This window comes from Perca flavescens, chromosome 24, assembly GCF_004354835.1.
Source record: "Perca flavescens isolate YP-PL-M2 chromosome 24, PFLA_1.0, whole genome shotgun sequence".
Classification (NCBI taxonomy): domain Eukaryota; kingdom Metazoa; phylum Chordata; class Actinopteri; order Perciformes; family Percidae; genus Perca; species Perca flavescens.
This window is the reverse complement of record NC_041354.1, coordinates 9,894,318-9,916,886: the sequence shown is the minus strand read 5'-3', so window position 1 is coordinate 9,916,886 and position 22,569 is coordinate 9,894,318. Positions and strand designations below refer to the sequence as shown.

Genomic DNA, 22,569 nt, shown 5'->3' with positions numbered 1-22,569 from the left:
CAGGATTTAAATACTGTTGAGTAAAATCCTCCCACACCAGTGCCGTGAACTCTCCAAAAAAACAATTTTGGCTCCATGTCAGTCTAACTCTACCTGATAAAAGCATGCAAATTTGAGCTGTATTGAACCACATCTTTGATCCAGTAATGAAGGCTGCAGATAATTTTGAGTCTGTCTCTCCTTCACAAAACCTCTGGAAGACAGTAGGGGATGTTGGCAAATCTCTCACACACACACACACACACACACACACACAAAGCACAGAGATTGTGGATGTTGCCAAGCTTTCACCAGCAGCTCTCACAGCTGGGAACACATAGGAAGGAGAGACAAATTGAGGGAAATGGGGGAGGTAGGGAAGAAGGGAGAAAGGAAAAAGTAAAATGATGCTGGAAGTAGAGATGAAAATATCTAAGGTATGTGGGGATGATTGGGTGGAGAAAGGTGATGAGCTGAGAAGGAGGGGGAGAAGAAAGAAGGTAAGAGAGAAAGCTGACAAAAATTTGAAGAAGAGAAAGGAGGAATACAATGCAGAGGAACTGAAGCAAATACATGAGAAGAGGAGACAAAAGGAAAGAGAGGGAAAAGAGGAGAGAAACACAAAATGATGCTGGAAGAAGGGATGAAAAGATTTAAGGTAGGAAGGGAATATTAGGATGGAGAGGAGGAGGAAGGGAAATGAGGGGGAGAAGAGGGAAAGAAAGGAGGTAGGGGAGAAGGGTGACAAAAAGGAGAAAAAGGAAAGAGAAAAATTTGGAGGGACTGAAGGTGATACACAAGGAAAGGATGCAAAAGAAAAAAAAGGAAGGGGAGAGGAGAGGAGGTTTTTGTTGTCTATTCTTCCCTAAAAAGGAAAAGGAGAACAAGGCTGGAAGGAGGATGAAAAGATCTAAGGTAGGAAGCGAGAATTGGATGATATAAGAAGAGCGGTATAGGAAAAAGCGTCAAACGGAGGATAAAAAATGCAGGATGACAAAAAGGGAAAAAATGAAGAGAAGGGAGGAATAAAAATGCAGAGGCAAAAACAGGATGATAAGAAAGAGGAGAGAAAGCTGTTTGTCTGTTCCTCCTGAAGGGAGGAAACAAGAGAGGAAAAGTAGAATGTAGCTGGAAGAAGGGATGGAAAGATCTACAGTAAGGTAGGGAGAAAGGTGACAAAAAGAGAGCATGATTTACATATAATCTGCATACTTAGGAGACAACGTCCTTCTTCTGGACCCACAGGCCACTCCGAAACCTGGCATCACACACAGTCATCAAACAACACATCAGAATGCAAAATATATGAACATAAAATCAAATATGTTTTAATGCCCGTTTAGAAAAGGAAAGAAAAGGAATTGGGGTTCTAGAATTTGGCTCTTAGATCCTACATATTCCTGTCACTCACCAGACCAAACTGGTGAAAAAAAATTCATGACTCCTACCTCTCCTCTATCTCTTCCTCTGCCCCTTCTCTCATCTCTTATTTCCTGCCATCTTCTCTCCTCCCTTCATCCATCCCTCCATTCACACAAGCACCTGCTGGTTTCTCACACAATCAATTGATTACAACAGCACTTATCGCCTCTGCTACTGAATGCTAACCACAGTACACAATTACAACATTCGGATGAATCTGCATTCACTGAGATATCTAATCAATTATCTGTGCATTGACGGCAAGATGTGCCCAATGAGTGAACAACTGGATTTGAGTGCCACACAATCTGAATAGTGGAAATGTGTACTTTTTGACCTCCACATGAACAAAAACCTGTTTCTTTTCGTTTTTCATTCCACGAGCAATATCTGAATTACACTGAGCAAAGTGTAATTTCAAAATAAGAGCAAAATTATGAGCTGAAAATGACGGAGCAAGGTAGAAATGCACAGAGACAGACAGAGGGAGAGAGAGAGAGAGACTAGACAGACTAATCTGTGGCTTCAATAATGGATGTACCTGGAAACTACTGAACCATCAGGCACTACAGGACATGACAGTGTGTGTGTGTGTGTGTGTGTGTGTGTGTGTGTGTGTGTGTGTGTGTGTGTGTGTGTGTGTGTGTGTGTGTGTGTGTGTTTGTGTGTGTTTTACCAACACAGAGAATAGAGAGGGGAAAAGAGAGAGGGGCGAGTCTGTCAATTTGTTCATGATTGTGGTGTGTATTGGGGTGTGCGCGCGTGTATGAGCGCGGACGATTGTGCACCAGAAGGGAGTGCATTAAGGTGGTTGTGTGGCCGCGCGTAAAAGTGTATGCGCGTGTGTGCGTTTTTGCATTTGTGTGGAAGGACGCACATCTGCATATCAATATATCTGCGTGCATGTAATTGTCTGCATGCATGTGCGCGTTTGTCCGCCCCCCATTTCCCCCACACCTTGTCTCCGTAGCCTTCTTTTCTTCAAACCAAATATCCGGACTTTGGAGAAGATGTCGACCAGGTTCCCGTTGCACAGCCCCTGCTTCTTACCGGGGCTCTTCCGCCGCCGGTGAGGAGTCGGTCGGTGGGCGTGTTGCTCTCTCGCCTGTCGCTTCTGCCGGATCAAACCGCTGGCGATGGCCGCTGCCATGTCTCCGCCGAAACAGCCGACACAAAAACAGCCCCGTCTCCGTCCGTGTCTCCAGTCTCTTCAGTTGTGTCCACCGGAGGGGACGGAGCGCAGAGAAAACCAGACACAAACCTCCAGTCTCCGCGTTATAGCGGCTATAACGGCCCCATACTTCAGCTACAACGCGGTACAGTCCAAAATAAAAACACCACTTCACCTTACAGCATATTTTCTGGTGTCGTTATTCCCCAGGCCATTGGTTTGAAACGTACAGCGGTTTACCTGCTCGTCACGTTTCACCGGTGTGTCTGTCAGTCAGATAACAGCACCTGTCACTGAACGGCTCCTCCGACCGATTTTACCGGACCTCGTCTGTCAGTTTCGGTTCCCATGGTCAACAGGCGAGACAAACAAAAAGGGAGAAAAGGAGAATGCCTCAGAAAAAAATTCGGTCCTCTCCTCTGAAAACGTCCGTTAGTATTCCACTGACAGAAGCGCGAGGCGCGCGTGCAGCCGCGAGCTGCTCCAGCTGCGTGAAACTAGCGCGAGTTACCCAGAGCGTCACCGGAAACAGGACGGTTAGGCTTTCAAAGTGAAAGCTTAATGGGATTTGTGTTATTCGAATGGATTATATAGCCTACATGAATGGCTCACTTTACAGACAGGCCTATTCCTATGGTCTATTCTTCTTTTATCTTCTGTCATTTTGCTACCTGTTGCTGCCATCAAGTGGTCAAAATCATTTCATCTAAATTATTTAAGATTTAGTTTTATCTAGCCAGAAACACAACTAACAGTTTCAGCTGTAGTAAAATTAACGATGCATTACACCTCTTTTACATCAGCCACACTATGAATAGCCTATTTGCTTTAAAATATCATTAACAGTGGCATCTACATGGCTAAATGTCTCCTGCAGTAGGCCTATCCCAGTTTCACCCTGTGTTATCTAAAGACCACTAAGTGGAATTGTTTTAGTCCTCTTTTACAGTGTGTCTGTTTTCATTTAACACTGGCATAGTTTCCTGTATAAAGGCTGTATCGTGGAACTTCTTTAAACATGTTTTTCCCTTTCAAAGTCTACAGCGAACATTTTGTGAAACACGTACAACATTTTTACTTAGAAATATGCTTCAAAGCTTAAAGTAATAATTATATTCTATTTTTTATTTTGAAAGTAATGACCGGATGTCCCTGAAATTGTTGTTCTGGGTACATTGACATTGGAACGCGCGAGCGCTCTCACACCGTTGCTGGAGCCACGAGCCCAGCGAGCAGTCACACACGCGCTCCCAAAAACAACCTGTCATCCTCCTAACGGGCCGGTGAAGAGGTGTGTGTGTGTGTATGGGGGCGGGGGGGCGACATCACTGGTGGACGGTCGGCTGGAACCGGTAGCAGATAGCAAAAAGGAAATTGAACTGGTGGCTTCTAGGATCTGTCTTTGAAATGTAGAAGTTTAATTACAAAAGCAGCATTTCTAGGCATTGCTATGCTGCTCTCTAATTACATATTGATAATAAAACAATCAAATACATAGACATGCTACTTTTCAAATGTCTATGGAAACATTTACAAAAATTCTTAAAATTAAAAGAAATGTTTGTATTAAATACATATGAGAATGGGGGCCTCACCTTTCTGGATTTCAATACTTTGAACAACTTAAGGTGAAATTGGATCAAGCGATTCTTTAAAATACAAATTCAATGTGGAGTTGAAATATTGATCACATATTCTCTAAAGTTGGTGCAACTACAACATTGAAAAGATTCCTATCCGTCTTTCTAACTTTAAAAAAACCTAGCAATTTTTCACTGTACTGCTATTATATGGAACAATAGAAATATACTTTTATGTTATGTTGAAGGGCTGTATATCAGCTTCTATTCCCTGATGTTCCTTCTATCTATAGTGATTCAACTGATGTGCCTATGGAAAATTGTGCTTTAACCCATCTGTTTGTAAGAACAACTGTAAGATCCATGTTCTATATCAATCTATATCAATGTAATATTGTTGGGTTTTTTTCACCTGGAATAACTTATTGGAATAATCATGTAAACAATTTCAAAAAACGTTTGGACTATCAACAAAAAAATCATTTTGATTAATAAGGTTAAAGAAGGTTCATTTAAAGTCCCTGATGTTAATGTTACCAGGTTAGGTCCTTTTTTTGTCAAATTAAAAAATGATTTTGATTTGATGTGCCTTATGGGATTCCCATACTGAAACTGAAAACAGAAACTATTGTCCACATCTGGGGTCCGTTTCAGGAAGGAGGTTTAACAAACTCTGAGTCTAACCCTGATGTCTGAGTTGATTTACCCCGAGATGGGAAACTCTGGGCGTTTCCCAATCTGTGTTCTTCCATTGACTTGTGTTCCTGTGTCCCTGTGAAACGTCATCTCGTGTTGCCAAAGTACTGTCCCAATACACAAGTTCGCATTTCGCAAAGAACAGTTAAAATTCCCGGATGTATTCTTGACACGCCCATTTACCGAGGATTCATCGGTTGGTAAAAGTCTATGTTGGTAACTTGTATGAACTTCGCAGCACCTGTATCCCAACATTCATTTCGGCATTTAATGATGGTTGGATTTCCAGTACATAGACAGCCCAAAAACGGGACAATTTTCGCCATCTTATTCATCACTAAATTCACTTCTGAGAACATTTTAGGCGAGAAATGAACGGTTTATATTTCGAATATACGCAGTCTTGCGAAAATCTTTGCCGAATTGACAATTTGCTCCAAAGTTTTCGGAGTTTTCGGAGCTCCATAAAATGAAGCGGCCGCCAGCTTACGCCTGCCGGGGCCGCTTGCTCGGCGCTCGGAAAGTCACACTCGGAGATCCCGCTGTAGGACCCCGGAGGTCTTTTAGACCGGTTCCGTAAATTTATTTCGCCGTTTTGAATCGTTTGTGTAAATATCACAACACATGTGGTTAACTGTCTTTTCGGAGTTAAACTCAACAAGCACACACGCACGCACGCACGCACGCACGCACACACACGCACACACACACACACACACACACACACACACACACACACACACACACACACACACACACACACACACACACACACACACACACACAGGAGAGCTACCTATACCAGATAGACTGTATATTATTAGTCTATGAGATACACGCGTTTCTTTTCGGTGTATTTGTTTTTTGATTTATTAGAAGTTGAGTTTCAGTCTTTATGATAAATGAACAGTTGTACATAAAGTGGTAACCTGCTATGACATGTTATGTAGACTAAAGGGGAGACACCAACCTTTATAATTTGAATTTCTAATTTCCATCTCCCTGGGCATATACAGTGCACTACAATAATATAGAAATGATAATTCCACATAATACTAATAGGAACACATAGGACACACCAGTGCATATGCCTATTTATTTGTTTAATTTAAACTTACTTAAACTTATATGCTAATAATAGTAGGGATCGCGTTCCACTCTTTTGAATAAGTAAGGGGTGTTTGAGCTAAACCATAAACAATAAAATTAAAGCTCAATTAGCTTAATTTTTCAATATTATTGCAATAGTTGTAGCATTATGAGGTTTTCTTGTCCGGAGATTGTTTTAATACAAAGTGGTTATATTGTTGTGGTTTTTATTTCTAGCTGGTATTTTGGAGCCCTGCAGGTAACCTCTGTGCTGGGTGTTGAGCAATAACCGGAAGAAGGCATCGTCTCAAACTGTTAACAGCGTTTTCTGTGCTTGTGAACTTGCGAGTTAATTCTTCCCAGAACAACCAGCAAGAACGTTCTCCCCAAGAACACAAGTCCGTAGTTTGCATTCTTGGTATTGAGAAACGCCCTCTGAGTTTTCGGTTCCAGAACAGCTGATTTGAGTTGGTTCAATCAACTCGGAGTATGTTCACTCAGGGTTACACGCGTGCACATAAGGCAGTATGAATGGAGCCATGATTCTACGATTCACCATGGTAACAACCACAAACAAATGGGTCGGCGGAAATACTCATGCGCACAAACAGCAAGTTTGAAAATGTATTCGTTAAAAAAAGCAAGACAGCGGCTGCTGCTGCAAAAGAGACAGAATTAGTGTGGGAGAAAATTGCTGCTCGAGTCAATGCGTACGCATTCACAGTGTATTAATTTCATATTTAATCACAGTTAACTTATAATATTACTGGTGAAAAGTGGAATTGTATTACACCTATAATTTCATTTAGGTGCAATCCTGCGGGTGAAAAAGTAAACTATACTAATCCCATTCTGAGGCTGCAGCACCATGATCATTAACAGAGCTATAATGTATAATGATGTATTTCTTTTTAATGGCTCTACTGTCCAGGGAACACTACAAAAACGTTTAAAAAACGTTTCAGAGCGAGTCACACTTTTCTGATGGCTCTGCATACAGTGGCTTTACCATTACAGTATGATCCGCTACACTGTTGTAAAGAAAACTGCTGTTTGCAAAAAACGTAATGCGATACAAAGAATCTGCTGGGATGTTAAAGCCTGTCCACGATGGTTGATGTTAGTGATATGAGGACGGATAAGGTATCTACATATCTGATGGACTGTGATAAAAAAAATACCTCTCAAATCGGTTATGTGGAAATGAAAATACATCTATAGTCGGGACTCAATACCGACGTAAACTCTGTGAATTAATACAGCTTTTTCATCAATGGGATCGTCGACAAAAGGACATGACATGTTTGAGAAAAGAACGTTTTATAATCTGCCTAATATAAACCGATACGTGTTTTTATTCATGCAGATAAAACTGCATTAAAATGCGCCTGATACAGACTGAATGAATGAATGAGGAAATGAGAGACTGAGACAGAGAAACTCAAGTTTTTCCCCCCGTTTCTTGAAGAAAACCTGCTCCCGACCAGGTTAGGTTCACAGACTCAGTTACCATAGTAACTGACTCCGAGGTTAAGTTACTTCTCTTTCTGGAACGGAAAACCCAGAGTTTCCCTCATTTCAGGGTTAACAAACTCAAGAGTTTTCACTAAACCTGCTTTCTGGAACGGGCCTCTGTTCTGGAAATGTGTTATTATGAGCCATAAACTGTGGCAAGATATTTAGATTCATCTTGGATAATATCTGTAACTTTAACTTTTATTGGAAAATGTGTTCTTTGGTATTTTCTCATAATATTCTTTGCAGTTTTACATTTATAAATGTAAATTTGCCAAAGTAAAACCTCACTTTCATGTTTTTAATAGAGTATGGTGCTATGAATTAAGACAACTTTAAAACAAAAAATGATATTAAGACTTAAGATTGTTCTCGCCATTTAATGTTTTCATTTAATTCATTTTCTATTTATTCTTTGCTGACCCCTGGCATGTTTTGTGTCACTTTATTTTTTTTTCATTTATGTTTTTATTGTCTTCTGCTTGTATGTATATTTTCTTATGTATCTGGTTGAAAAAATAAGTAAATTATTACTGTTTATTTGCATACTTGTAAAGCTTACTGATTTACAATAAAGAAGAAGAAAAAAAAGGTAGCAGGTGGCCAGGTGGGGAATAAAACGTGGGAACAGCCCTGCCCTCTACATTATCACTTTACCTGTTGAAGGGATACAGGATACAGCAACATTGTGAAACATTGTTCATCTCTATCATAATAATTTTATTTTAGACTGACACAAGTAAAGAATGTAACTCATAATAGGAAGCTAATGCAGACAATGAAACCTGCTGCACTCATCGTCTTTAACCGTACATTGCTACTGTCTGTATTCAGCTCGTGGCAGGCTTTCTGCTTTAAAAATGCAAGAGGTGGGCTAGATTGACAGGCTGATAAAGTGGAGGGCTACCTGCCTCACATGTCTGGTTTGTCTACTGTACACGTGCCTATACCTTTCAGAGACTGCTGTAAGATTATACTACAGGACACACTGTACAGGAGTACTACTTACATTTCCTCCCTCGATGTAACAGTATGTGGGGGCAGTATCAGGTGTAGCACTAGCATGTACAAGCAGACAAAGTACTATTATTTTTAAGTTATGTTCGGATTTAAGTTTTGCCTAAATTTCACAAGACAACAAATGTGTCTTTCCAGTGCAGCATGTAGGTCAGCCAGCTCTCCGGAATAGGAGCTGTGCTGGGACCCAGCTGGACACAAAGAATACTGAAATGAAATTGTCCTTTCTTCTAGGGAAAGTCATATCAAAGAAAGTCCCAAAACCTATTCCAATTTATCTGTCCTTTCAGTGAATAATGAAGTCGAGTTTGGCAGTGTGGATTATTTATGGCAGGGTGGACCCCCATCATATGCATTCGAGTCCGACCTGTGACGGTTTACCTGCATGTCTTCCCCCTCTCTCTCCCCTTTCATATCTCAGCTTTCCTATCCAATAAAGGCATAAATGCCCCCCCCCCCCAAAAAAAAAAAGTATTCTAAATAAATGAAAGTCCTATTCATGTTCACGTATTTCTGTCTACGTTGTTGTCGATCCAAAAAGGACTTGACTGCAGTAGGTGAAGCAAAAAATAATCTGATGTCGCTTTGAGGCTTCATGCGGTCAGAAGCAGGTCAGAACACTTTAACTATAACATTTCAGCACCATGGACAGCGGACAGCCTCTCTATGACACTGGCTGACTTTGTATACTTTTTCTTTTTACTTGATGCAGCTGCCCTTAAAAAGTATGTACTGTTGCATGCAGTATGCATACAATGGAGACATATTTCTTCATAACATTGTGCCTTGAACTTTGACCCTCTTGCTCATATATGCTGTGCAAAGAACTGTGAGTCAGAATAGCCAGAAAAGCGTGCTTGTTTGCATACTGCAAAATTCGACCAAATGCAGTAAGACATCCTGGTATTTTTGGCATACTGCATTTGACGTTCTATGTATTGGGACATACTAAATATTTTACTGGCATACTAAATAGTATAGTATAGGCATTGAAATGCAGAGACTGTCTTTCTCTGCCTCCGTGTGTGTGTGTGTGTGTGTGTGTGTGTGTGTGTGTGTGTGTGTGTGTGTGTGTGTGTGTGTGTGTGTGTGTCTAAGGTATCACAAAAATATGATGTATGGCGTTCCTCATGCCCACTAGGTGGCACCAGAGCATCTCTAAGAACATCAGTCCAACAATAGTTGTTCACTGAACAGTATTAATATTGGTAGTACATCAGTAACACTGTGGTAGTTCACTGTATGTTGTACATAATGATCAGTAGCAGTATGGGACTCCTGCACCTACAAAATAAATCTGAAAGTCAATCCTTTCAGTGTCCGGGATGAAATGACTGAAAAAATGTCTCAAATAAATTCTATAATAACCAAATGGAGTTCTGAATGCAGACAGGAGCATATTAGATTTGGGTGTTTTTTGGGAACTGATAATATGACATGTCCGTCCTGATATACTTTGCTTTGCTTGTTGGTCGTAATATGGCATATATTCAAAAGTCTGTCACCCTGGATTCATCTTTTGTCCAATTTCAGCAGGTAACCCCAGACACTTCCACAGGATCCCAGGCTTTCCTTCTTTTCTCTTTGATGTTGCTGACACACTGCAATTTAGACACAGAAGGAAGCACGTCTTCACCCTTGCTTGTCTCTCTCCCAGACAGCAGAGAACAAGGGATAAAGAAAGGAGGATGTGTACACTGTTATCCAGGCCAGTGAAGGAGTTATGAATAAATCAAAGCTTCATTTACATTAAAATTCATCTCTTCTGCTGCTTTTTATAACATTGGAGGAAGGCGGGACACAGCTCTTAAATTTCAAAAGATAAATTCTTCACACCCCATCCACTTATTCCACCATCCATCCCTCAAACAAAAACCTCTGCCCATCACAAATCTGCCTGCTTCACGGTACACAGTTTGCAACACACGCACGCACGCACGCACACACGTAAACACACACACACACACACACACACACACACACACACACACACACCAAGCTGGTAAACTGAAATATGCAATAGTGTGCATAAATAAAAAAGGCCGTCCAGCCTTCTCTCCTGAGAGAACACAAGAACACAGACACAGATACACACTCCTCTTCTTTTCTATTCTATTTCAAGCTTTTGTTCACGTCTATGTGTCTGAACAGTTTTTCTCTGGGCCTGCTCAGAGGCAACAGCGCCCTCTACAAACACTAAATCACATTTGTGATTTCATACACTACTCACTTTGTACTCCATTAGATGCCACCAAAGAATTTCTAATATAGGATGCCACTGCTCTATTATTTTTCTATTAGTCAGTCCCTCCAGAAAAACCTGATTATGCAGTCGCATAATTCAATGCATAATCAGCCGATTTCCGCGCAAAATATGCGGGGCTTGCATGATTTCATAATCCCCGCATTTTCGTTGCAAAAATTGCGCACGAAGAGCAGCCATTTTCCCCTGTTACCATGGGGACGTTATGAAGTGACGTAATTACGCGACGTGAACATCATCGAAAAGCAGGGTGTTGGGGGAATCACTTTTTCTTCTCTTTTTCATCAAACTGCAGTTTTTGCAAGTTCCCACAATTTCATCGCATAAAATTGCATAAATATCCTGCATATTCCATCGCATTTTTTAAGAAAATGTGCCGCAAAATCAAGGATTTTTGCCCGCAACAATCACAAAAAAACTCCGCATTTTTCTGAAAGGACTGATTGCTTTCATGATCAGTACAGACAGACTGACCACTATCACAGCAAATTATTTTAATTTATATGTTCATTCATCTACTCAGTTTTATAGAGATTTTAATTGAGATCTTATGGTGGTTAGTTTGTTGCGTGATTTACATTAAAGGGGTGATAGAATGCAAAACCGATTTTACCTCTTCATAGTTGAAAAATGACAGTTTGGTGGGTAAACAGGACGTACACAGAACCTCAAAATCCCACAAATCTCACAGTTTGAAACTGCCTCTGAAAACGGGCGAATCTGAACAAAGCTAAAAGTTGACATCAACTTCTCAATTCCTCCTCATTTGGCTCTACCTTCTATCTTTGTAACGCCCCAAAATTTACTTAGGCCACTAACTGATCTGAGGTCAGTTAGTCTTCTAAATCAAGGTCTTGCAGATTCCATTACAAAATTCACTTCTGAGACTTTTTTATGCGAGAAATCAACTACGTAAAGCTCAAATATGGGCCGTTTTATGAAAATTGATGGCCAATTGCAAATTTGGTAAGACAGTGTAGGGCTTTACGAGCTCCACAATCTGCCGTGACGGCAGGCGGCTGCTGGCCGGGTTTGCTGCCTTCCCTGTCGGCCTCTCCCCCTTCACAGACCCGCTGAGCTGGAGCTCTGTCAGGATCTCCCACACGAGCTGCACAGTGTACTTTAGAAAAGAAGAAAGTTTGGAGGTTTTGCAAGGATATCGAAAATGAACCACGGTCGTAAATGCAGCGTTCCACACTGTACAACGGAATAGCCTACTGGCCCAGAGAAAAGGGTTTAGAACGAGTATATCGGACGAGAGGGTGTTGTGGATCTAACGCAGCGCTGCAGCGTACTAACTATGAGGTGAGTTGTGATTCTTTGGTGGAGGTTTTTTTATGTCGCAAGAGTAACGTTAGAACAACACTAGTTCTAATGAAAGTGTCAAAACTTTTTTATTTTGTCTTGGCTGTTTTAGCCACTGCGGCTCGCGCCTGGGCATGTCTGGGCATGTAACAGACAGTGTGTCTGTCTTTGTGTGTATGCGCTGTGCAGCGGTGTGTGTGTGTCTGTGTTTGTGTGTGTGCGCTGTGTGCAGGGCAGCAGTGTGTGTGTGTGTGTGTGTGTGTGTGTGTGTGTGTGTGTGTGTGTGTGTGTGTGTGTCTGAAATATGAGACCTGCTGTATCGTCTCCAATGTATTGTGTTGTGGTTCCTCAACCAATCAGCGCGCAGCTCATCTAAATATTCATGAGCATATTATATTTGGAAGAAAAGCGGTCATTCCAAATAGAGCCATTACACAGGGATGCATAAGGGCCAAAAGAAATAGCACCTGGGCCATTCTCAGCCCAACCAATGTCAAATAGCCTATTAGGAGATCTTAAGGAACAGTGTGAAATACCCTATATAATCATTCTATGTGTGTGTGTCTCACACAGGGCGTGTGTGATGCGTCAGTGCAGTAGTACTGGGATAGTAGTGTCTGTAGTTTAGTAGTTATTGCATGCTGCATGCTGCTTCTGCTTGCTACAGTCTGCTTACAGCTACTGCCACCAACTAGCCCTTGTGCAAGGGGCAAAAAGAGGAGCCAAGATCGTAAGTCTCTTCCTGTCGGTACACAGCCTCTCCACCGCCAAGACTCCTACAGTGCCTCCTTGTGGCCACACACGGTAACTGGGCCCTAGCGGACCCAGGCTGAACTGTAGGGGATCTCGGAGCAGCAGTGGGCCCCAGAGGCGCGGTGTGCAGGTCCACCAAGCAGTGGATACGCCCTGGCACCCGCCAACCACTGCCCCAGCTATGGACAAATAGTCCCACTGCCTTGTGGGGTAGCCTATAGAGGCAAAGGCTAAGGGAGCACACCCTGAAAAAAAAAGACAAAAGACCTCAACGGCAGAACAGGCGGAGGATGATGGCTTACTTACTGTAAGTGGAGCATCACAACGGCTGGGAAGGCGGATGAAGGCTGCAGCAGGGATGGGTCCCCAGTCGTCTTGGACTACATGCCACTGGACCCTGACCCAGACCTGCCAAGGACCGTGTGGTGGCTGTCTGTGCACCAGCCTCCCCACGTTAAACAACGCCACGCACAGGCGTCCTCTACAAGGATCCACCCTACCACCTCGGATAAAGTCCTATGGCGACCAGCAAGTGGCACTGGGGCCTTCTCAAATCCACCATCCATTACTCATGTGAATCCACCCTTGGGTATCAGTCCAGGAAACATCAGGACTGGTTTGATGAAAATGACACTGAGATAGAACAACTTATTTCTAGAAAACGAAAAGCCTTCCGAGTGTGGCAAAATGTCTAACATGTGATGCCAAAAGGGCAGCACACTTCAGAGCCAAGGCTGATGTTCAGAGATTGATGAGGGAGCTCAAGAACAACTGGTGGACAGAAAAGTCTCTAAAACTCCAGAGACTGGCAGATTCAGGTGACACCAGAGGTTTTTTTCACTGCCACTAAGGCTGTCTATGGCCCTAGCCATCGCGGCTTAAATCCCCTGCGCTCAAAAGATGGACAGACTCTTTTAAAAGACAATGACTCCATCAACGCACGTTGGAAGGAGTACTTTCAGGAACTTTTAAACCGTGACAGCTCAGCCGAACCAGACATCGGCGACCATATCCCACAGAGTCCCATCAAAGAAGACATGGGGGAACCTCCTACCCTAACTGAGATTCACAATGCCATCAGGAAGAACAAGGCCGCTGGTCCTGATGGGATCCCCGCGGAGATCTTAAAGGAAGGAGGACCAAGGCTCTGGCACCACATTCACAATCTACTCATAAAGGTCTGGGAAATGGGAGAGCTCCCCTCAGAGCTCCGTGATGCCCAAATTGTTACCATATTCAAGAAAGGGGACAAGGCTGAGTGTGGTAACTACAGGGGCATCCCGCTCTTGTCAACAACAGGCAAAATCCTCGCTCATGTCCTCGCCAACCGCCTGCTACCGCTAACTACAAGAAAAGTGTCGGGAACAAGGACTGCCTCTGTACATGGCCTTTATAGACTTGACAAAGGCCTTTGACTCCGTGGGAGAATCTAGCATTGAACAGGGACTACTGGAAAAAAGCTGTGCAGGAAGGTGCGGCACACCATGAAACAGAACTCCGCCGTGCCGCGGAAGCAAAGCGGCAACACCGCAAGGACAAACAGAGACCAGCTCCACCACCACCACACACCACTTCAACCTTCCAATGCCCACATTGCAGCAGAATCTGTGGATCACGGATCGGCCTTTACAGCCACCTGAGGATCCACAAATAAGACAACCCAACAGTGTGACCGCCGAAGAAGAGAAGAAGAATCATTCTATCACCCCTTTAACAATTGTGATGGTAAAAAAAATCCTAATTCCTAATAATTGTAATGCTCATTTGGGGGCCTCTGGTGGCTGCTAGGCTGGCATTGAGCAGCTAGTTTACTTATGCCTGGGATATATTAACATTCAGAGACCCATCCTTGAGCCACAGATCTTACAGTTATGTAAAAATAGTTTCCTCATGCAAGTATGAAAAGACTAGCACCTTGTTCATGTGCAGGATTAGGGTACAGTTTAGCAGTGCAGCTCTTACTGTAAGGTGCTCAAGTGCCCCTCTGATATGACATCAGGCCAAAAAATGTCCCATTAGAGACCAGACATATCCTGGTTAGAAATGTTTCAAACAACATGCAATTTAGCACTCTGAGTGAAATGGGTCGCTGACTATGTTTTGTCCCTAGCCTCTATAGGCTTTAGACTTACAGTTGTTGTTTTTATTCAAAGCATCACATTAAAAAACTAATTAATGTGAACAAACCCAATGAACCAGTCAAAAACAATAGCATTTAGATGCTGAAAGACTGCCATTGTCTCTGTCTTTTTTCAAACACCAACAAAGATTGCTGCCTACACCGACAAGAAAGAAAAAAAGTAATTGTACAGTACTGGCGACAAAACTGCTCAACTACCTTGAGAGAAGTACTGAACATGTTGCATGTGGGAGGATGAAGATGACTATTTGGTTCTGATCTTTGTTTTCTGATGCTGCACTGGAAAGACAAGGAGTTGGCAGTGTATACTTGTGTTACTTGATCAGTTTTATAACTTTACAAGACCTAACATCCCACCAAACTGCTTAAAGGAATGGTTCAACCTTTTGTGAAATTGTTCCCTTTTCTTACTAGCGGCTTGATAATAATCTCTGTGAGGTACATAGCTGGACTGGAGTCAGGATGTGCTTAGCTTAGCATGGCATATAGACTGAACAGCGGTGAAAACAGCTAGCCTCAAAACTGCCTGTCAACACCTCTAAATTTGACTGTATGATTTTATGCTAAGATAGATTAACCACATCCTGACTCTATCTCAGCACTTAGCACACAGACATGAGAGTAGTATCTTTTCTTCTCACTCTTAGAAATAAAGTAAATACATATAATTTTCCAAAAATGTTGAAGTGGTGAGATTGGTCATAGGTATGGCCCACAAGAATTAGGCTTCATTTATACTGTCCATTTTATCAATGAAAGCTAGACTTTTCCCAGGGATTGCTTGTCAACCAAACAGCATCTCTGCAGGTGGCGCTCTTTGTTTGATCATGCTAATGAATGTGTTCCTCTCTTGCTCTGAACAAACACAGATAAACATAACATTTATGTATTATGATACATTGAATCAAACAGCCAAACATATCTGTAAACCTGGGCAGCAGAAGAGAAAAGAGTTGAAAAAGAGATGATGATGATGATGATGATGGAGAGATGAGAGATGGAGCGACGGAAAAAAAGAGAAACAGACAGGGAGGTAACAGATGTGGGTGGGTGTTCCCCAGACAGGTGTGAGGATAGCCACTCTCAACTGAGCAGGATGAGTCATAATTCACGCGCAGACACCCGCCCACACACTCAGAGGCACAGACACGGGGATGTCCACTGTTACCAAGGTAACGAGTGATTAGTGACGCAGGTAGGTCTCCGAACGGAGGGAGAGAGCACCTGCTGAATGCTGAGAGGATAACACTCAGAGACACACACACATCTGGCATCAATTACATTCATCATACTGCATCTCTGGTCTCTCTCTCTCTCTCTCTGTCTCCTCTCATCTCCTTTCCTCTCCTCTTCCAGTTTCTTCTCATTTCCTTTCCTTGTTTCCTCTTCTCTCCTCTCTTCTCATTTCATCCCTCCTCTCATCCCCTCTCTCATCTCCTTTCCTTGTCTACTCTCCTCTCTTTTCCTCTAATTTTTTCCTCGTCTCCCCTTCTCTCTTAGCTTCATCCCCGCTCAATTTTTGCTCTCATCTTATCCCCTCTCCCCTCATTTTCCTTTCCTTGCCATCTCCTTTCCCTCTTCTCTCCTCATCTATCTTTGCAACATCCCCATCTCAGCGGGTAGGAGAGAGGGAATGGAGAGACTAAATTATTCATTTACATGCTCTCTCGCTCTCTCTCTCTCAGCAAGTATCACAGGGATAGACACAGTAAAACATACTGTATATAGTGTTTTTGTTCCTTTCATACTAGTTTGTCAGTCAGGGTGGTGAAAGTTTTTACTGCCAATTATCTACTGTATCTAAATGAATGTAGTGGATATGTTTGAGGTTGTATTATTAGTTTAAAGTGAGTCCTAACAGCAATACGCAAAGAGAAAAGTCATAAAGTCAGCGATTTGACACAGTATTATCAGTTAGACAGCACTGTCCAAAGTTTGCTATCATTAGCAAACATTAGCCACCATAAACCAGACCAAGTAAGGCTATAACAGGGCAACCTCTAGCTCACCTAGTAGAGTGTGCGCCCCATGTAGGCTGAGTCCTTTGCAGCGGCACAGGTTCAAATCCGACCTGCTGCCCTTTGCTGCGTGTCATCACCCTTATCTCTCCCTTTCCTCTCTATCCGCTGTGATATTGAATAAAGGTAAAAAAAGCCCTAACAAATAATTAAAATAAAAGTAAGGCTATAACAGTCAGTCAGTGTAACCCCTCAGTCAATTAAATTGAGCAACGGTATGTTTTATTACTTATAAATTAAACTTTTCATTTAAAAGAAGAATATTGTTTCAACATTGGTTGTACTGGGCAGCTTCCAGGTGTGAATGTGTGTAACAAGGCTTTCCTGAATAAAGAGAACCTAAAAGGGTTTTAAAGAAAAACTAAACCGATTTGATTAGCAACAAGAGAACAGAAGATAGACTGGAGAGATACTGAGGAAGAAGATAAGAAAACTGATTATCTGGAAAGATTTAGGCCTAAGTAAAACCAGACAAAACTCCTTTTTAATTTGTGAGCCATTTTACCTTATAGGACTTAAGTTTTGGCATCATTTTAGTCAAAATTGAGGATGATTCAAGTAGATTATACAGACAGTATACTGTTTATTTGAACTCAATTCATTTCAAATATATCAATTATCAGTGTATCAAGATATCTCCTGTCTGCATATCAAGCAACCCCACATGGGCCTCCACGCCAAGGTTAAGTATGTCAGACTCTCAACAACAGCAGGACTAATGGCCCGTGGTCCTCTAAACACCTCACATATTACTATCGATCTCGCTTTTAAAAGCCTCAGGGACATTTCACAGGGATATCCTAAGGAAGTGCTATTCTCATATTTCTGGTGTCATTGGTACTTTGAAGTGTGAAGTAATAACAGTGAAAGTCAATTTATGTTAGTCATGCCTTTTCTCCAGAGTGACCGACTGTAAAAAGACTGTAGGCACTGGATGTGTATAATGCATTCTTACAGCTATTTTAAAATTAGTATTTTAATCGTATTTCCCTCCATTTTCAGATTTTCACAAAGAGGTCAGTGGTCACAAGCAGCTGCTAGAGCAGGTATAGAAGGAGGCTCAACTAATTAGTGACAATCTTCCATGCAAAGCCATTAACAGTTGAGAACAGTTGGAAGACTTCTGCATCAGAGTGGTTACATAATCGCTCCAGATCTTTCCCCCAGAAAGTCAGAACTACAAAGGTAGATGGGAAGAGGGGGAGATGAGTGAGAGGGTGGAATTGTGTAGATGGGGGAGAGATAACTACAGAGACCGAAAGGAGAAATCCTTTGAATTAGGGAGGTGCTGAAAGTCAAAGCTAGGTGGAAGAGGCGGAGGGTGGAGAAAAACAGGGCACAGTCTGAAGCAGAGTTAACAGCTCTACTGTTTAGGAAGACAACATCTACATGTGTTAGACTACAGTTAAGTTGGAGTCTGTGATTTTAGAAATGTTAAAATAGGTTAACAATGACTTTTTACCTATAACTTTTATTAACATTATCGGTTGTTTAAGTTTTGAGTTAGTTTTGTGAAGATGAATGGTTGAGAATTTGGAGAAAAAGAGGGTAAACATCAATTTAAAGAATTTAAACTATAAGATAACACGAGGAGAGTCAACAAAGTCAAACAAAGTAAGAAATAAAAAGATAAAAAGGGATTATTTACTGTAAAAGCTAATATCTTTTCATGCTTTCTCATTCTCTCTAAATCAATCATGCGGTGCCGTCACTGTATTTCTATGAATGACTCCCAGTGTCACCACGTAGAGCTCTCTCATTCTCTTTGAATGATAAAATAAGTTGTTGTTTTTTTTCCTTTTATCGTCTTCTGATCTGCCACCACAGAGTTACGATTAAGCACAAAGAATATTTCATTAAAGTTACAAAAAGATCATGGTCATAATACAACAGGATATTAACAGCAGTGTCCCAAGTGAATCATACAATCACTTTAGTACAGTGTAGTGCTGGAGATGGAGAGTACTGACTGGACCATTGTCAGAGAAATATAATGCATCGGTCAATACAAATTAATTTACTCTGTCTTCGGCTGTGGTTGTGTAAGTGTACGAGTGTATTGCAGTGATTGGAGTCAGACAGCACTTAGAATTAAATGGTTTCCCCAACAGCTGCACTCCTTCAACCTCAGCTAAACCACAACTCCCAGCCCACTGCTCCTCTGACAACAGTACTTTTCACTGTACTGGCCCTTTAACGAGTAATGACAGGGATTTTATTCTCATGCCTCTACGTGTTTAAATCACTGTAAACTGCTGGCCTCTCTGTAATGAGTCAGTCACGTCTCGGGCGGGTCATTATTTGATTGTGTTGGCAATTCTGACACAACACTTTGGCATCATATAAAAGACTGTGCACTTGAGTTGGTTTTAATACCATTCATATTTGCTGTTACAGATTTTAATATTTTTGACAGGTTTTAAAATGTTTTAGTTCGCTAGTTACTGCATGAAAAACAGTGACAATATGAGTACTTTCAAATGCTCGTGTATGACTAAGACACAAAATTAGTTTTGATTAACAGGAACAGAGAGCGTAGGTAGATAATGTGACAAGAGATAAAACATTGTTAGGATTCTTAACAAAGCAGAAAGTTTTCAGTGCCACCCACAGTCATGCTTATTTTAGCAGTTCCAGTCAGTTATAGTACGAGTAAAATAATGCATTTAGCTATTTTATCTTGGAAAAATGTGTTATTCCTCACACATTTCTTTGGAGAAAAACTTCTCAGAGGAGGAGGATAACCGATGAGGTGGTGGATTTTTGGAAAAAGATCTTTGTATTGTCGTGATTTCTGGCTCTGCTGGGTAAAAACAATGAGACTAAACATTTCTAACACATCCATTAATTAACATACTATCTATCTATCTATCTATCTATCTATCTATGAATTGCAGGAACGTCTGTCTGTCTGTCGGTCATGCGCATATCTCTCGAACCATTAGTCCGATGGATTTCAAACTTGACAGGTGTCAAGTTTGCTACGGGCACGAGTAAGTGCAGTGACAAGTTTGACGTTGTTTGGATTAGAAATGCAAAAGATATCGTTAAATATATAGGTAAAAGAAGCACACATTGGCTTCTGCCGCTCTAGCCACTGGCCACTCCCCCTGTCACCCTAAGGACCAGAGACAGAGAGCAGCGGAGCTTTGGCAGCTAAAATACACCTCAGGCCCACAATAATGTGCAAAGTTGCTCTACTTTGGACTGTCTTTGACTTTGAATAAACAAACGACAATTCACGAATTTAAGGACATTTCAGTATCCAACACTTGCAAAGTACAGCCAGCTACAGACAAGTGGCAGCGAGACGTATCTGTATACAGTGGGAAGTGTTTGATACACTGCTGATTTTGCAGGTTTTCCTACTTACAAAGCATGTAGAGGGCTTTAATTTTTTATCATAGGTACTCTTAAACTGTGAGAGACGGAATCTAAAACAAAAATCCAGAAAAATCACATTGTATGATTTTTAAATAATTAATTTGCATTTTATTGCATGACATAAGTATTTGATAACCTACCAACCAGTAAGAATTCCGGCTCTCACAGACCTGTTAATTTTTCTTTAGGAAGTCCTCCTGTTCTCCACTCATTACCTGTATTAACTGCACCTGTTTGAACTAGTTAACTGTATAAAAGACACCTGTCCACACAATCAATCAAACAAACAGACTCCAACCACTCCACAATGGCCAAGACCAGAGAGCTGTGTAAGGACATCAGGGATAAAATTGTAGACCTGCACAAGGCTGGGATGGGCTACAGGACAATAGGCAAGCAGCTTGGTGAGAAGGCAACCACTGTTGGCGCAATTATTAGAAAATGGAAGAAGTTCATGATGACGGTCAATCTCCCTCGGTCTGGGGCACCATGCAAGATCTCACCTCGTGGGGCATCAATGATCATCAGGAAGGTGAGGGATCAGCCCAGAACTACACGGCAGGACCCGGTCAATGACCTGAAGAGAGCTGGGACCACAGTCTCAAAGAAAACCATTAGTAATACACTACGCCATCTCATGGATTAAAATCCTGCAGCGCACACAAGGTCCCCCTGCTCAAGCCAGCGCATGTCCAGGCCCGTCTGAAGTTTGCCAATGACCATCTGGATGATCCAGAGGAGGAATGGGAGAAGGTCATGTGGTCTGATGAGACAAAATAGAGCTTTTTGGTCTAAACTCCACTCGCCGTGTTTGGAGGAAGAAGGATGAGTACAACCCCAAGAACACCATCCCAACCGTGAAGCATGGAGGTGGAAACATCATTCTTTGGGGACTCTTTTCCTGCTATTGTATTAAATTTCTGTGGTTTGGCAGAACATAACTTAATCTCAGAGATTATTCCTTCACAGCACTGTGCAATGTGAGAAAATCTCAGAGTTGAACTGGTCAGACACATCAGTTTTCATCAGACTCATCCTGGGTCAAGTTAATTAAGTCTATTGCTAACTTACAACACTAATAACATTACCGTCGCCATAATACCACGCAAATCAAATCCCCTACTTCACCGTTAACCGTCAAGCCACTAAACCTGTATGGCAATGAACACCTCTGCTTAAGTGTTAAATTCATTAACGTTCATATGACACAAGACGTCTCTCAATTTCAATTTCACTTTCTTTTTCTCTCTCTCTCTCTCTTTTAGAAGAAAGATATCAACAAATCCTGAGTCAGCAAAACTCTCTCCTCCCCATCAATAGGGATGATTATATGTTTTTAGGGGGGGATTTAAACTGTACGGTGGATCCAAACCTAGATAGGAATCATCCTGAACCTCATTCTGCATCGTCCCAAAGGATAAGGCAGCTAGTGGAAACACATGACCGGTCTGACCTGTGGACGGGTTTTAATCCTAACCATAGGCAGTATGTCAGGGTCCCACCGTCACCAGCACTCACTCCTCTCACTTGCTCACATTCCCCATCATTCACTCCTCTCATCCGTTCACTATCTCCTCAATACTGATCACTCACACCTGCACTTCATCAGGGCACGTCATCAGTTCACCACCTGCACCTCATTAGTCCACCATCTTTATATTCGGCACATGCTCATTCACTCTTTGTCTGGTCTCGTCATTACAAGACACAGACTCTATCCTGTTACCAACCTATCGCCACACTGAGTTCCTACCTGCTATCATCATCCTGCCGTCGAACAGTGTGCTGCCGCCCTGAGTCTTACACCACCCCAGCTAACTTCTGTCTGTTTTTGGCCTGCTCACTGTTCCTCCAGTTGGATTTTTGTGAATAAAGCTACGCTTCACTCACCACCAGTCTGACTCCTGTTCTTTCCATGACAGAAGACCAGACCACAATGCAAAATCCAACGGAGCCCGTGGGGACTCCATTACGCGATCCATTTGCGGAGCTGGTGCAAGCTGTTCATCAGTCTCTCCTGCCCTCACCACCCGTTAATCCACCCACAATACCCAAAGAGATCCTCCTCTCAGCACGCCAGCATCTGCTTCCGCAAACACCCGCTGCTTCATCTACTGCCTCTGCGAGTCCCATGGCCCGACCAGCAACATTCTCAGAGGCGGAGGATTGCAGCGGTTTTCTGCTACAGGTTTCGCTATACTTCCAAATGCAGGCTCATCAATACAGCAATGATTCGG

The 22,569-nt window shown here is 42.2% G+C and overlaps 1 protein-coding gene across 8 annotated transcripts in view; it reads right to left on the bottom strand.

Moving 5' to 3' along the window:
- Nucleotides 1-22,569, bottom strand: part of LOC114550758 (fibroblast growth factor 14) — a 95,588-nt gene that overhangs the window by 31,594 nt on the left and 41,425 nt on the right. The window contains exon 1 of one of the 8 annotated variants that reach the window (XM_028571557.1): nucleotides 2,359-3,019. The exons of the other annotated variants lie outside the window; for them this stretch is intronic. Within the exon in view, the coding sequence (XP_028427358.1) occupies nucleotides 2,359-2,551 (193 nt within the window). The 5' untranslated portion in view covers nucleotides 2,552-3,019. Of the gene's footprint in view, nucleotides 1-2,358; nucleotides 3,020-22,569 lie in introns of those variants that run through there. 8 annotated transcript variants of the gene reach the window in all.